Source organism: Festucalex cinctus, chromosome 9 (genome assembly GCF_051991245.1).
Source record: "Festucalex cinctus isolate MCC-2025b chromosome 9, RoL_Fcin_1.0, whole genome shotgun sequence".
NCBI lineage: Eukaryota > Metazoa > Chordata > Actinopteri > Syngnathiformes > Syngnathidae > Festucalex > Festucalex cinctus.
The window spans coordinates 4,253,702-4,267,059 of NC_135419.1; the positions used below are offsets into that span (position 1 = coordinate 4,253,702).

Here is a 13,358-nt window from a genome sequence, read left to right on the forward strand (position 1 = left end):
ACAAAACAAACTCCGGTCAGTGCCGCCACAATTTTGTTTAGTTGGATGGTTTTGTTGTTGTCGTTGTCGTTGTCGTTGTTGTTGTTGTTGTTGTTGTTTTGGGCGTAATTATGGCTGGCAGTCACCTTTGTTGTCGTACAAGACTAGAATGCAATATATAAAATGTTATACTTAATATAGATGGAATTTTGCCACAAAAATAGAAATATAATTTTCAGACTTTTTATGCCACATGACAGAAAATTCCTGCTTTTTTTTGCTGAGAGGCCAAAAAAAAACAACAACAACAATTTTGAATCTCTACTACCACCTGTGGCCAAAAAATGAAACTGCACACGTGCGCTGTTCCTCACGTAGACAATACGCACATGACGTCACATCCGCAGACAGAGACCAGGAAATTCGAACCCAAATCCAGTCAGAATGTTATTGGAGAGAGACTTGCAGGAGTTAACCATTGTAAACAGCTAAGGTGTTCATCTACTAATTGGAAGATGTTCCTGTCATAAATGGTCAAAATTTGGGGGCAAATTGTGACAAAGAGCAGCGTTAATAGTCTCTAGAAAAAAAAAAAAGTGTGGATAGGTGAATTTGTGATTGCCAAACCGTGAATATGTGGGGGTCCATTGGTGAAATAAATAAATAATAATAAAAATAATGATGGGCGGCACGGTGGTTGACTGGTTAGCATGTCCGCCTCCCAGTTCTGAGGACTCGGGTTCGAGTCCAGGCTCCGGCCTTCCTGGGTGGAGTTTGCATGTTCTCCCCGTGCCCGCGTGGGTCTTCTCCGGGTACTCCTTTCTCCTCCCACATTGCAAAGACATGCATGGCAGGTTAATTGGGTGCTCCGAATTGTCCCCAGGTGTGCTTGTGAGTGTGGATGGTTGTTCGTCTCTGTGTGCCCTGCGATTGGCTGGCAACCAGCCCAGGATGTCCCCCGCCTACTGCCCAAAGCCGGCTGAGATAGGCGCCAGCACCCCTCGCGACCCTTGTGAGGAATAAGCGGTCAAGAAAATGGATGGATGGATAATAATAATAATAATAATAATAATAATAATCATAATCATAATAATAATAATAATAATAATAATAATAATAATAATAATAATAATAATAATAATAATAATAATCATCATCATCATCATGCTTAACTGATCCTATAACACTGCGGTCTTAAGTCTTAGTGTGTTTACATGACACAACATTCATGTGTATTTTTCTTTTCATGCTTTCCTACTTTTGAAACGTGTCATAAGAGCGAATAAAAAGCAAGCACATGCCATACCGCTCGCCAACAGACTGCTGACGTGAGGCGTCATGCTCGATGGAGGTTCGAAAGCTTTTGGGACTTGTTTTACTTAAGGAACATTTGAGTTTAGAGGTCTCATAGTAAATTGGAGCTCAATAATTAGACCTCCCGGGTACAATAAGTGTAATTGCACCTTGAGGGACACAGATCAAATCCAACTATACCCCTGTTTTTTTTGTTTTTTTTTAAGCGCACATGGTGGCTTTTGAACAATAACACCTATTTAAATTCAAGGAACATTAAGCTAAAAGTAACGAGGAACAACATCTTAGTTTGCTCTCCATCTCCTCATTACAGTCAATTGCACAATATGGTGGCTGTTCTGTGAAATGTGTGATGTCTAACACTTTCTGCCACTCAGGGGTTTTGATCGCAGAGACGTCTGCCTCTCCGGTGTTCTGCATACTCTCTCAAAAGGCAGCGCTGCATGGATTTATTTTTGTCTGCCTTCTTCTCCATCCTTAACAGCTTTTTCTCTCTTCTATTCCCTTCTACCTCCTCCTCTGCCTCTCCATCTTTCCCTGTCCATAGGTTTCAGTAGGACTACAAGCAGTGTGTCCCCTCATGGTTATGTCCCCAGCTCCACTCCCCAGCAGGGTAGCTACAGCTCTGTCTCCACTAGCATGAATGGCTACGCTAACTCTGGCATGGCAACCTTGGGCACCTCGCCCAACTTCCTCAATGGATCCGCAGGCAACTCACCGTATGCTAGTGAGTAAATGCATCATCACATCTTCCCGGCCTATGACCGCTCGGCCCTCGCGCGAGTCAGATGAGGCGGTGCCGAAGGCGGAGCCAGAGCTGTGGACACAAAAATTTGACGTCCAAGGAGCAAATTGAGCAGTTTAGCTGGCTCATCTATTTCTTTAAGAACAGAGTCAAACACAAATCCTCCCTTTATTGGCAAAGGGGAGCAGATCACCTTCGCGGCCCCCCCACCCCCCCGACACACAACCGCACACACATTCACTCTCTACATTAAAGACCCTTGATTAAATCAATAAACTAATTGCTAGAGAAGCAATTCCATTTCGGCTCTTTGATTCCGGGGTGTTAACAAGTATTTTAACAGGCTCATCGGCCCCCACACAGACACTTTCAATCAATGGCCCCTCAGCCTGCCTTTGTAGGTCCAATTTTCATTAATTGATTAGTTAGGCCCCTTCATAAATGGATTATGACTTTATTGCGAGGATTTGGCAGGAAGGGCCATAAAAGCTAAGTGTTGGATAATAACAACAATAAAGGCAGAAGCAGATATCAGAGGGCAGGTGAAATACGACTTGGCTGATTGTAAAATCACTGAGGGGGAAAATGCTCTTAGTGTATTAGCAGACAAAAGACAAACCCCGGAGAAGTGGATAGATGGGATGATGTCAGTGGGGGAGACAGAATTTAGCGCAGGAAGCCGCTGCCATACATGTAATGTAAATCCATGTAATGTAATCCTAATAGCCACTGTGAAGAAAGCTTCCATTTTCACGTGCAGCACCTTTCACAAATCCTGCTATACTATTTCAGAATAAAAATCTTCACAAGAGAATTTAGCATGGCTATTGCAACTAAACTTGTATTATATATGAAATCATCCTTGGACAATATGAGAAAAACACTGTCAATTTAAAAATGATACTGCTCAAGTTTGGTTGAAATAGAAACAATTATAATCTCACATGGTTGCAGTGCTGCTTTACTGTTGGTATTTTCGTAGCCCGTTGCAGTTAGAAAGGGGAGTTTGCGCCATTGTGGGAGCGAACACAAAAAAAAAGCGACTCCTCTCATTCCTTTCAACGTCAGTGCAGGAGAAGCTCCAGTCTTTGACATGTTGGAAAGAGAAAAGACTCGCTGGAGTCTATGTCGAAGATCAAAGCGAGCAAAGTATGCTTATAAGGAACTGCAGACAGACCTTCACGGGTGGTTGATGTGTGATACCACCACAATGACAACCACACATGTCCCCAATCGGCTTGCACCTCAATCAAGTCCACCAAAATTCAATGTGCCACAACTTAGACCTGATTGCAGCCAGTCTAGGGTCTGCTCTACTTTCTGTCACCAAATTGTCAGGTATATAAAAGAAAACACCCTTGGTCCAACCAGAACGCCAAATCAATTTCCAATTAAAACCCTTCGGCGTTATTGTGACCGGTTTTCGGCTTTTGATGGTTCTGACCAAGTCATTTCAAAATAAGATAATGCCCAGGGGCTAGACTTACCCCACCATGAAAATTAAGTTGTGCCGGTTTTTAAGCCAAAAATGGAGCCCATAATCCAACAATCACAGCGTCCATGACGTCACTTGCGTTGGGGCTGCAGCTGAAGTTTTCTAAGAGCTGATAGTCCATTGGCGTGTAACCTCGCATTCCCCATAACAATCAGTTAGCTCTCGCATTTATAGTGATGCCTTGAGGAAGAAGTGACTTACTGTTTTTTCAAGATATGGGGCCATCATTCAGCTGTTTTATATATATATATATATATATATATATATATATATATATATATATATATATATATATATATATATATATATATATATATATATATATATATATTTTTTTTTTTTTTTTTTTTTTTTGCTCTGACTTGCAAGTGCAAATTTGATATCGAATCAATTCAACTCACTTCACCGCTTTTGCCTCAGGCAAGTCCGTTTAGCCTAATGCTAACAACAAAAATAAAAATGGTAAAGGTGTGTCTAAACTTTCGACCTGTACTATATTTGAACACAAACAGTGGAGCAATACGTCCAGAGATAATAACTCTACTCCTAGGCACATATTATTCATCCTCAAAGAAAAATTACTTACAAAAAATAGAAGTAATATTGGTTAGTATGTGAATGAATGTTATACTGCCTCCCAGTGGCCAAGGCAGTACACCAGAAGGAGCAGCACAATGAATTATATTGCAGCATTAAAAAAACCCAAAAAAATGGTAGGTGGGTGGCGGCTGGGACGAATGAATGGCACATCTATTCATTTCAATGATGAAAGATGATTTGGGATGCAAATGTTGTGAGTATTACTTAAACTCGTATCTTAAGGCACCACTACTACTTTATTATCGCGCCGGCTCTCGTTCCTCTCCATTTCTCATCTGGGATAGCATTCATCGCAGAGGGGATGTCGGCTGGCTATACTTTCTCATGGGTATAGGTTAAGCATGGCAAACAAGAGGGGAAAACAAAGTCTGATCGTGTTGATGCTCGCCCACAATACATCTCGGAGCAAAAAAAAACAGGAAATGGCCATTGGGTGGAGGGGAATACAAGTAAGTAGAAAGAAACAAGGAAATAAAAAATGGAAAATGAGTCGGTGCTATTGCAATAGGCTGCCGACTGCCTGCACCCAAGTGACTCCATTAAACGTGAGTGTTGTCATCTTTGTCAAGGCAGGATTCGGGATCCACTTCCTGTTGTGCAGTTGCACACACACGTTTTCTTTCAGTTGAAAATTCTTTTTATTTGGGGGGTTACCAACAGGTGTGTCTGTGTTACATCGACCAATCAAAATCAAGAGTGAGTTCCACTTCACAGGGTGGAGAACTATGGAGGACCAAAACTGCCAAAATTCGAAATAAATAAATGACTAAAAGTGAAAATAAAAATGAATATAAAAAAAATATAATTCTAAAATTATATCTCAAAAAATAAATATAAATGGAAATAAATCTGTTTTTATTTTAACTTTTTGCCATTTATTTATTTACCGTCACCTTAACTTGGGACTTGAGCTGCCAAAATTCAAAATAAATAAGTAAATAAATAAATGACGAAATAAATGATTAAATAAATAAATGACGAAATAAATAAATAAATAAATAAATGACTACATAAATAGATAAATGGTGACTAAATAAATAAACGACTAAATAAATAAATGACTAAATAATTGAATAAATGTCTAAATAAATAAATAAATGACGAAAAGTGAAAATAAAAACGGATTTATTTCCATTTATATATATTTATTTGGATATAATTTTGGAATTATATTTTTTTTATATTCATTTTTATTTTCACTTTTAGACATTTATTTATTTATTTAGTCATTTATTTATTTCGAATTTTGGTCCTCCATAGAGAACAGCATGAATTATTGAATCAGATTTATTTATTTTTTTGAAATATGTAAAACAAGCAAAAATGAATGTCTCTGTGTTTCGCTATGTGAGCGAGATATCTGAACTATTATCCTTCCTGCCATCATCCGTTGACCAGTCCCCTTCTGTTCGTCCCGTCTGCCCGTCCTCTGCCCTCGGCCCTCTCTCTAACCCCGTCTCTTCCCTTTTTTTTTTTCCGTCTTCATCTTTCCTCCCCATCCCTCTTCCCTGACACCCCCTCAACCACCCACCCACCTCCCCTGCCCTGCGTCCAACCTCCCCCACCCCTCCTCCCAGTCGTCCCGTCCAGCCCCACCATGGCGTCGTCGACCAGCCTGCCCTCCAACTGCAGCAGCTCCTCCGGCATCTTCTCCTTCTCCCCTGCTAACATGGTGTCGGCCGCCGTCAAGCAGAAGAGCGCCTTTGCCCCCGTCGTACGACCCCAGAACTCACCGCCCCCCACCTGCACCAGCGCCACCGCTAACAGCCTGCAAGGTAAGAACGAGGTAGCTGAGAAATCAAGTGTACACACTGGAACCTTCAAAGCCCAACACTGCCCGTGAATGCTAAGCTAGGGTGACCAGACGTCCTCGTTTTTTTTCGCCAGTCTCATTGTTTTATCCCACTTTAACACAGGTCTCATCCCGGTGTTACGTTTTTTTTAAGTCCAGTCAGCAAGCCAATTGATTGGGCCATTTGTATGTCAGTCACACAGTTGTCGTAGCAACTCAAACGATAGACCAATTAAAAGGGAATTTATTTTTCTTTCACATTCACGTTTATATTCTCATTCTGGCGACATATTTCCAATTTTACAATGCGGGACTGGCATGATGTGGCACAGCCAGCTTCCAATAGGTAGCAGATGTGATCGGGCTGCCAGATCATATTGGTGGCCTTCGCGCCTGCCGATGACATCAGTACAGCAGGGCTACTTAAACGAAAGGGGGCGAGTCCAATGTATTCACTTTAGTTTGGTTCCTTTTTTAGCTGTTTACAAATTAAATTCAATTTATAATATAATATAATAACACAATATAATAAATAATATAATAATAACAATTCCAATTAATTTCACAAAATTAATTAATATTAATATAAATTTATATTTGTTTTTCTTTTTGCATTTATTTGCTATTTTATCTCCATTCTTTTATATTTATTTATTTTTATTTTATCTAATTTATTATCCATTCAATCTATTTTATTATTATTCAATCAAAAAATAAATAAATAAAGGAACAAAGTGTTCCCTTAATTGTTTGAAGCAGTGTGTTATGCTATGTAGTATATACTAGGGATGTAACAATATTGGCAATATTGTGATATTGTGTTATTAAAACTGCCACAATATCATCGTCGTCATGTTCACAATATTTAAAAGGAACACATCAGTTTAAAAAGTCAGGCTGATTTCCATTTGTGCAGTTCTAGCACCCTCTGGTGGCTACTTTATTAGTGCAATTAAATTTTCATTAGGGATGTTTTGGCCTTCTATGTTTAACATCTATGCCAATGGTCGGGTGAAGGGAACGTAATATGCTTGTGAACCGAGTCAATATGTGGCAGAGTAAGTAAGTAAGTGCCTCAATATTAAGTCTTATTAAAGATTGTAGGTTGCTTATATGCATTGCTATAATTTACAAAAGAACAATCTTGAGGTTTTTTTTTTTAGTATGAGCTCATATTTTTTTTACTGACCTTTTTACTATCACCAATTATCACAATATCGTGATAATTATCATATTGTGACCTTTATATCATGATAATATTGGATATCGTGACATCCCTAGTATATACAGTATGTCCTGCTAAAAAAAAAATCTAAGCAATTAAGGTAACACTTTGTATTGTCTTTCCAATGTTTCGAATGTTTCGACGTCAACCGGATAATTCCCAGCCAATCCTGTAAACGTGACATCATCCGTAGGCGACCCCGATGCAATCTGGTAGCCCAATCACACCAGACCCGAGCAAAAATGTTTGGATAATGTTTGGAGTCCATTGCCTTTGTTTAGCGTTGTCGAACTGGCAAACAAGATAGCATGAGCTAAAATAGTAACAGTCACCAGATTGACGGGTGATTTCATTTATTTTATGAATAGTTCCTGTTGAGAATTCATTGTATATTTGATTTTCAGCTAAACTGTCGTGTCCCGGTTTTACATTTTGAAAATCTGGTCCCCCTACGCCGAGCACCAATAGCGCTACATTAACCTCCTTTGAATAACAATTTCTCACCTTTTCCTTTTCCTCTTATTACCCCTTTTCTCCCTCCACTTCACCCTTTGATTTCCTCCTCTACGCTCCTTGATCCCCGACTATCCCTCCTGACTTCAGATCAGTCTTTTGTGGACTCTAGCAAGTACTCATCAGCCAGCTCCCTGCAGGGCCTGGCCTTCTCCTGAAGTATGTTACCCCGCTCGTTCTCCTTGTTTTTTTGTTTTTTTTTGGTCCACCATTCCTCCGTTTCTTTCCATCCCACGCTGTCCCACCCAGCTCGTTCACAGCAGCAGCTCATCCTGCCCTGCCCTTCCTTCTCGTTTTTTTTATTTGTCACGCTCCACTTGTCAGTGAGAACGCATATGTGTTCCATTTCCTGTTTTCACTTCCTGTTTCCTGCCATGTGCCGCGTCCGCCGTCCGTGGGGAGGTGTGTGCCGTGCCACCAGGGGTCATTTCTGCTCTCCCGTTTCCATCCAACATGGCTCATAGTCGGCCCGTCTAGGCAGGATGTGTTGCATGGTGTTGAGATCCCGAGCCAGAGAAATGATGGATGGGAATCTTTATCAGAGCCCCGAGCTAAGCACTTCCTCGCTTCCTCCGTCGGCGTTGATGAGCGCTGAACACGGTGACCCGGGGGCCACTGCACGCTGATCATGCTGACACACACGCGCAGTCACACACACACACACACATCATTCAGTTAATCCCAACAAGACCGACGCATTTCGGAAATAACCTGAGAATTAGTGGATTGAAGAGAGAGAGGAATCAATAGGAAGCCAATATCTTCGATGAAAAATTCCTCCATGTGATGGCTTATGTGCAAAACTGGGGGTAGGGAAAGGCTTAAGGAGTGAAGCATGACTGGCGATAGGCCAGATTGGGTACACCTGCACGATTCAAGATGAGAGCAGGAACAGAAAAAAAAAAATCTGCCCTTACCTTACAGAGATGATAATGCTCAGACTGTCATGTATTCATCGAACCCTTCAGACGACCAAAATGGACATTATTAAAACTATTATGTTCCATGAAGCTCTTTGACTTTCAAGATGTCTTATAAGGCAAAGTTATCCAAGAGTAAAAAAAAAAAAAAATACATATGTATTTTAAGAAAATAGTTCTATTTATTACAGCTTGGAAAAAAGTCAATATAACTTGTTTTTTGTATAAAAATACTGTTTTCAAGACCGCTGTGGTTGATATAGGAATAGTATTATTTTCTTATTTTTCTAAATCTTACAGGTAAATTTAAGTAAATTTTTCTCTTCCTGTTGGCAGATAATTTTGCTTATTTGAAGTAATAATTTTCTTATTTTACAATTTTTTTCCTTAAATTTTCTACCTTCCTTTTTACTGTACTTCCATTGTATTTCCATATAGTTATCAAAGTATTAAAATTAAAGCTCTAAAATGATTTTTTGGAAATATTTGGATAAATAAAAAACTGCACTTTTCCCCCATTGAACACAATCTAATTTCTTTCTAAACAAAAAATTGAATATTTCATACATTGAGAAACGTATATCATGCAAATTTTAAGTAAACAAATAAATGTTAACATTCTTTTTTTTATTTTAAGTCTTCTCAGTGAGTCACAATGTCCCAACACTGGTGAGCTATTTTTAGAAATGACACATGGGCTACTCATGTGGTCATAGGGGCTAACTAGTACACGCGGGCACCATGTTTTGTTTGTTTTTTTTCAAGAAAAAATATATCAATCCGAAGGGTCTTTTTTTTTTTTTTGTCCAACCCCTCTACTCTCCGATCACCAAGAAGGAGAAAATAAAGTTAATTGGAGGCAATTAACTTCAAAGAGGCAGCTCATTTACTCAACTCTGTAAGCGGCCAATCACATTGTGCCCTGCTTAGAAGTCCCGTCAATACACAAAAGAAAAGCTCGGTCATTACAGCGAGTATTAGCAGTTGTTGAAATCTGGACTTTTTAAAAACGTGGTAAACCAGCAAACAGGTAATTGACAAAACAAAAACAAAAAAATTTGATGGGGATGACGTTTTCCAACTTTGGTGTAATGCGCACTGAGGGCGAAGACTTGTGAGCATTTTGCACATGTTGACTGTTCAACCTCCAGTTCAAGTCTTTGTTTTGCTGCATCATAGATAGCTGTATAATGTGTTTTGACTCTTACGTAACTAGTTAATAATGTTACATAAATATTAGAAAGACCTCTCCGTGTAATGTAGTGCAAACTCCAACCACAATAGTAAACATATTACAAACATAAAAAAAATGTTTGGCACATTATCTTTGTAAAGATATTTGTTATATAATTCTTCCATCGGTGGTTGTGCAAGTGTACCAAAATACAAGTGTGATGATCCAACCATGTTGAAGGCTGATGATCCATTTCCATGAGCCAAACATAATCTCATCGCCTCCGTCAGCCATGTTGCATTTGTTCACACACTTTGGGGTAGCTGCTAACAATTAGCAGTGGCGGCGCTCGCATGAAAAGTATTTGGGAAGCAAGCCCGTGCCAGACTGGAACGATGCGGTCCGTGCGCGGCCAGTTAGCAAGAAAACGTTTGGATTGGATTGGAGCGGATAACGCGTCCTTGCATTTGGGTTACGGCGCTGTTTCGATGACAGATGAAACCCGGCTATCACATGACTGACCTCTCGCTCTCTTTTTCTTTTTTACACCCCCCCCCCACCGCCGCCTGGCTCTCCTCCCACTTTTCCTCCCCCTCTTTTCCCACAAGCAGCGATTCCGGGGATGATTGTTCCACCCATGTAGAGGGATCTGGAAAAGAAGAATGTTGAGAGGAACAAGACGCGAGCGCGTGTTGGACTCCGGAGCTGAAGTGACGATAAGAACTCTGTTCAAAACTCAGGCCTTTCCACTCCACTGGGATTTACAAGACGGAACAACCTTTGCCATGTCATTTCTCTTTTGGTTGAGTTAGTGTAGCTTCGGGGATTCATATTCATGAGATTTATCTTTGTTTATTTGATTGCTGGGGAAGCCAACTGTAATGTGCACAAACAACACTTAAGTGTTTAGCTTGCGTGCTAAAAAACAAAACAAAAACACACACACAATAAAAATGGAAAAAGAGCGAGAGAAATGGTGATACTCTTCTATTTAGTAGTCAACACAAAAATTTTGTTTAAAATAATTTTGTATGCACCCTTACTAGTCTACACAGCGTTTTGATTGATATTGTGTTTGTGGGACATGAATCCATCTGGTGTGGCGGCCATTTTGCCACTTGCTGTTGATTAAAAATGACATCACAGGTGCTCAGGGCTCAAGTAACGACCAATGACGTTTGTGACGTTTCAGTGATTGGTCACTATTTGAGCGCTGAGCAACTGTGATGTGAATTTCAGTCGACAACAAGAAGAAAAATGGCCGCCATACCATGTTTAGACCAGTGGGGGCTCCATAGAATATATTGTTGTCAATAAAATTTTTGTGTTGACTTCTGATTTAAACTGTTTGAATTCTACTAAAACTGTGACCGTGGAGCTTTGTCACGAGTTTCAAAAACATGATGTGATTTTTTTTTTTTTTTCGCCAAAAAAAGGGTTTGTAAACACTTGAAAAGTCCGATGACCGTGTGTGTCCAGCCAGCACTGTACTGAAGGAGTCAAGCAAATGTTACATTAGAATAAATGTTTGATATATTTTTGTATATAAAAAAAAAGCCGTTTTTCTGGTTTATTTCATTTGGCTTTTTTTTTTTTTTTTTTGGCAATAGCTCTAGTTTGAAAAACGTCTTAAGGCAGCTTCTCAGTACAGAAGATTTAGTGATACAACGAGGCTTTGGATACAAAAAAAAAGGGGGGGTTTGTGTAAGATACGCTATAAATACTGTATTTATCCCTTGTATTTGTACATCACCTTTGTTTGTTTGTGTTGTGAACATACTCCACCGTGTTCTGTTACATGATTCACTGTCGTCTCTCACTATTTAAATGTGTCTTCTTTTAGTTTTGTATGGGACTCACCAACACGCCATTGTCTATTTTTGTATAAGTTAATAAAACGTGTCTTTTTTTTTTTTTGTTTGTTTGTTTCCTTATGAAAATGTTTATTGTATGGCAAAAAAAGTAGCATCTTATTCAGAGTATTTGGTTGAAGTAGATTTTTTAAAGAATATATACACACATTAATATATACTGTAAAGATATATCTTTTTGTTTTGTTTTTTTTCCAGATTGATACTGTTAATATGCATGGGTTCTTCTCTTGAGTGGCACTGTCTTTGCGTGAGTGTGTGTGTGCGCATTCTTTCTTCCTTCCTTTCCCCACGTTATTTATTCCCGCTTCCATACTGTATCTCCACACTCTTGTTTTCTGTCACTGTAATCTTTACCAGCAGTCTAGATGCCTTAACAATGCAATCCCATTCTTCATTCAATCACGTGTACAGTTTTGTTTTGTTTTTAGCCTCGCCACAATTGTCTCTTCGCCACAGAGGAATTCATGGGAACTTTGGGGGGGGACAAAGCACAAAACACACACAAGAAGACAAAGAGCCATAATTGAAAAACATCGGAAAATATAACAGCGACGACATGTCTTGATTCGCTTCGAGGAAATTCTTTGACCTTATTGAGCTGTTTATTAATTGTAAGTAGCACAGTTGAAGCACAATCTTATCACACGTGCGGAATCACAGTTCAGACCTGAGTAGCCGATCCCTGCCATTCACGCCACAAAGCTAAACAGGAGCTCATTTCTGTCCTCTTTTTTTTTTTCTTTTTTTTTTTTAACGATTATGTTGTATGTGAGTGTGTGCGTGTGCTTGTGTTCAAGCTGTTGCTGGACAGACAGACGGACAGACAGAGAGAGAACGGGGCTTTTCTTCCCGCGTTTCTGGTTTTGTTAAGGAACTATTTGAAGAGAAGAGGCGCCCGCTGACAGACGAGTGTTTTCAAGCGCTTGCGTTGTTGTTCTCCGCGAGGGGCCGAGCCGTATCGGTTTCACAAACACACCACAGAGGTCTATTGTCGTACACAAATGAATGGCTTCTTTGGGAACTTTTTGCTCCATCCCCATTATGATTATTGGTCACGTTTTGTACAACGAAAATGACAGATGCAAACCAAATAGCCAGTGTCTATTTTTTCTTCTGTTTTTTTTTTCTTTTCTTTTTTTTCTCCGTCTTTTTGTCTTGGACTGCAGATACACTCAAAAGCTCAAAGAGAAGAAGAAAAATCTACTGTATAGATTGTTATTGTTTTTGATGAGCTGTAAGATAACTTTTGGACTCTCACAATGTTGAATTAAAGTTACCTCTTGTCTGTGACTTTGTCCGCATTTTTCTTCTTATTAATTAATCAAGAGCTCATTTTGTACGTCTGTATAATTGCAACAGAATGTTGCTGTTTAAACTAACATTGTACAGCACCATAGTATGTGATAAAAAATTAAAAAAATAAAAAGTTTCCCACGCTTCATCAATTGCAGCTTGCTCATCCTGGAAGGGAAATTTTTCCGTCTGTGGTCCCTTCTCAAGGTTTCTAATTTTCCCTCCACGAAACGTGTTTTTGAGTTTTCAAGACAATTAATTGTTGAGCCTGTGAAGACCTTTTCGACTCTTTTGTTATTAAGGTCTACAAATAAACTTGAATTGAATCGAATACAACAGTACATAGACAGTGGTTGAATTCAAATCATAGGAAAATATTTAAATAGATGGTTTTAGCCATATAAATAAAACAGAGCATGCACCATCCTGTTTGT

The 13,358-nt window shown here is 39.4% G+C and overlaps 1 protein-coding gene across 4 annotated transcripts in view; it reads left to right on the plus strand.

Annotated features, from left to right (window-relative positions):
* Positions 1–12,921, plus strand: part of LOC144025875 (transcription factor COE1) — an 83,717-nt gene extending 70,796 nt beyond the window's left edge. Inside the window, exons 14-17 of one of the 4 annotated variants that reach the window (XM_077532257.1) lie at positions 1,841–2,020; positions 5,711–5,908; positions 7,754–7,822; positions 10,366–12,921. In XM_077532257.1, coding sequence (XP_077388383.1) covers positions 1,841–2,020; positions 5,711–5,908; positions 7,754–7,821 — 446 coding nt within the window. In that variant the 3' untranslated portion in view covers position 7,822; positions 10,366–12,921. The other 3 variants (XM_077532256.1, XM_077532258.1, XM_077532259.1) reach the window with 3 other exon arrangements.
* Positions 12,922–13,358: the final 437 nt, after the last annotated feature.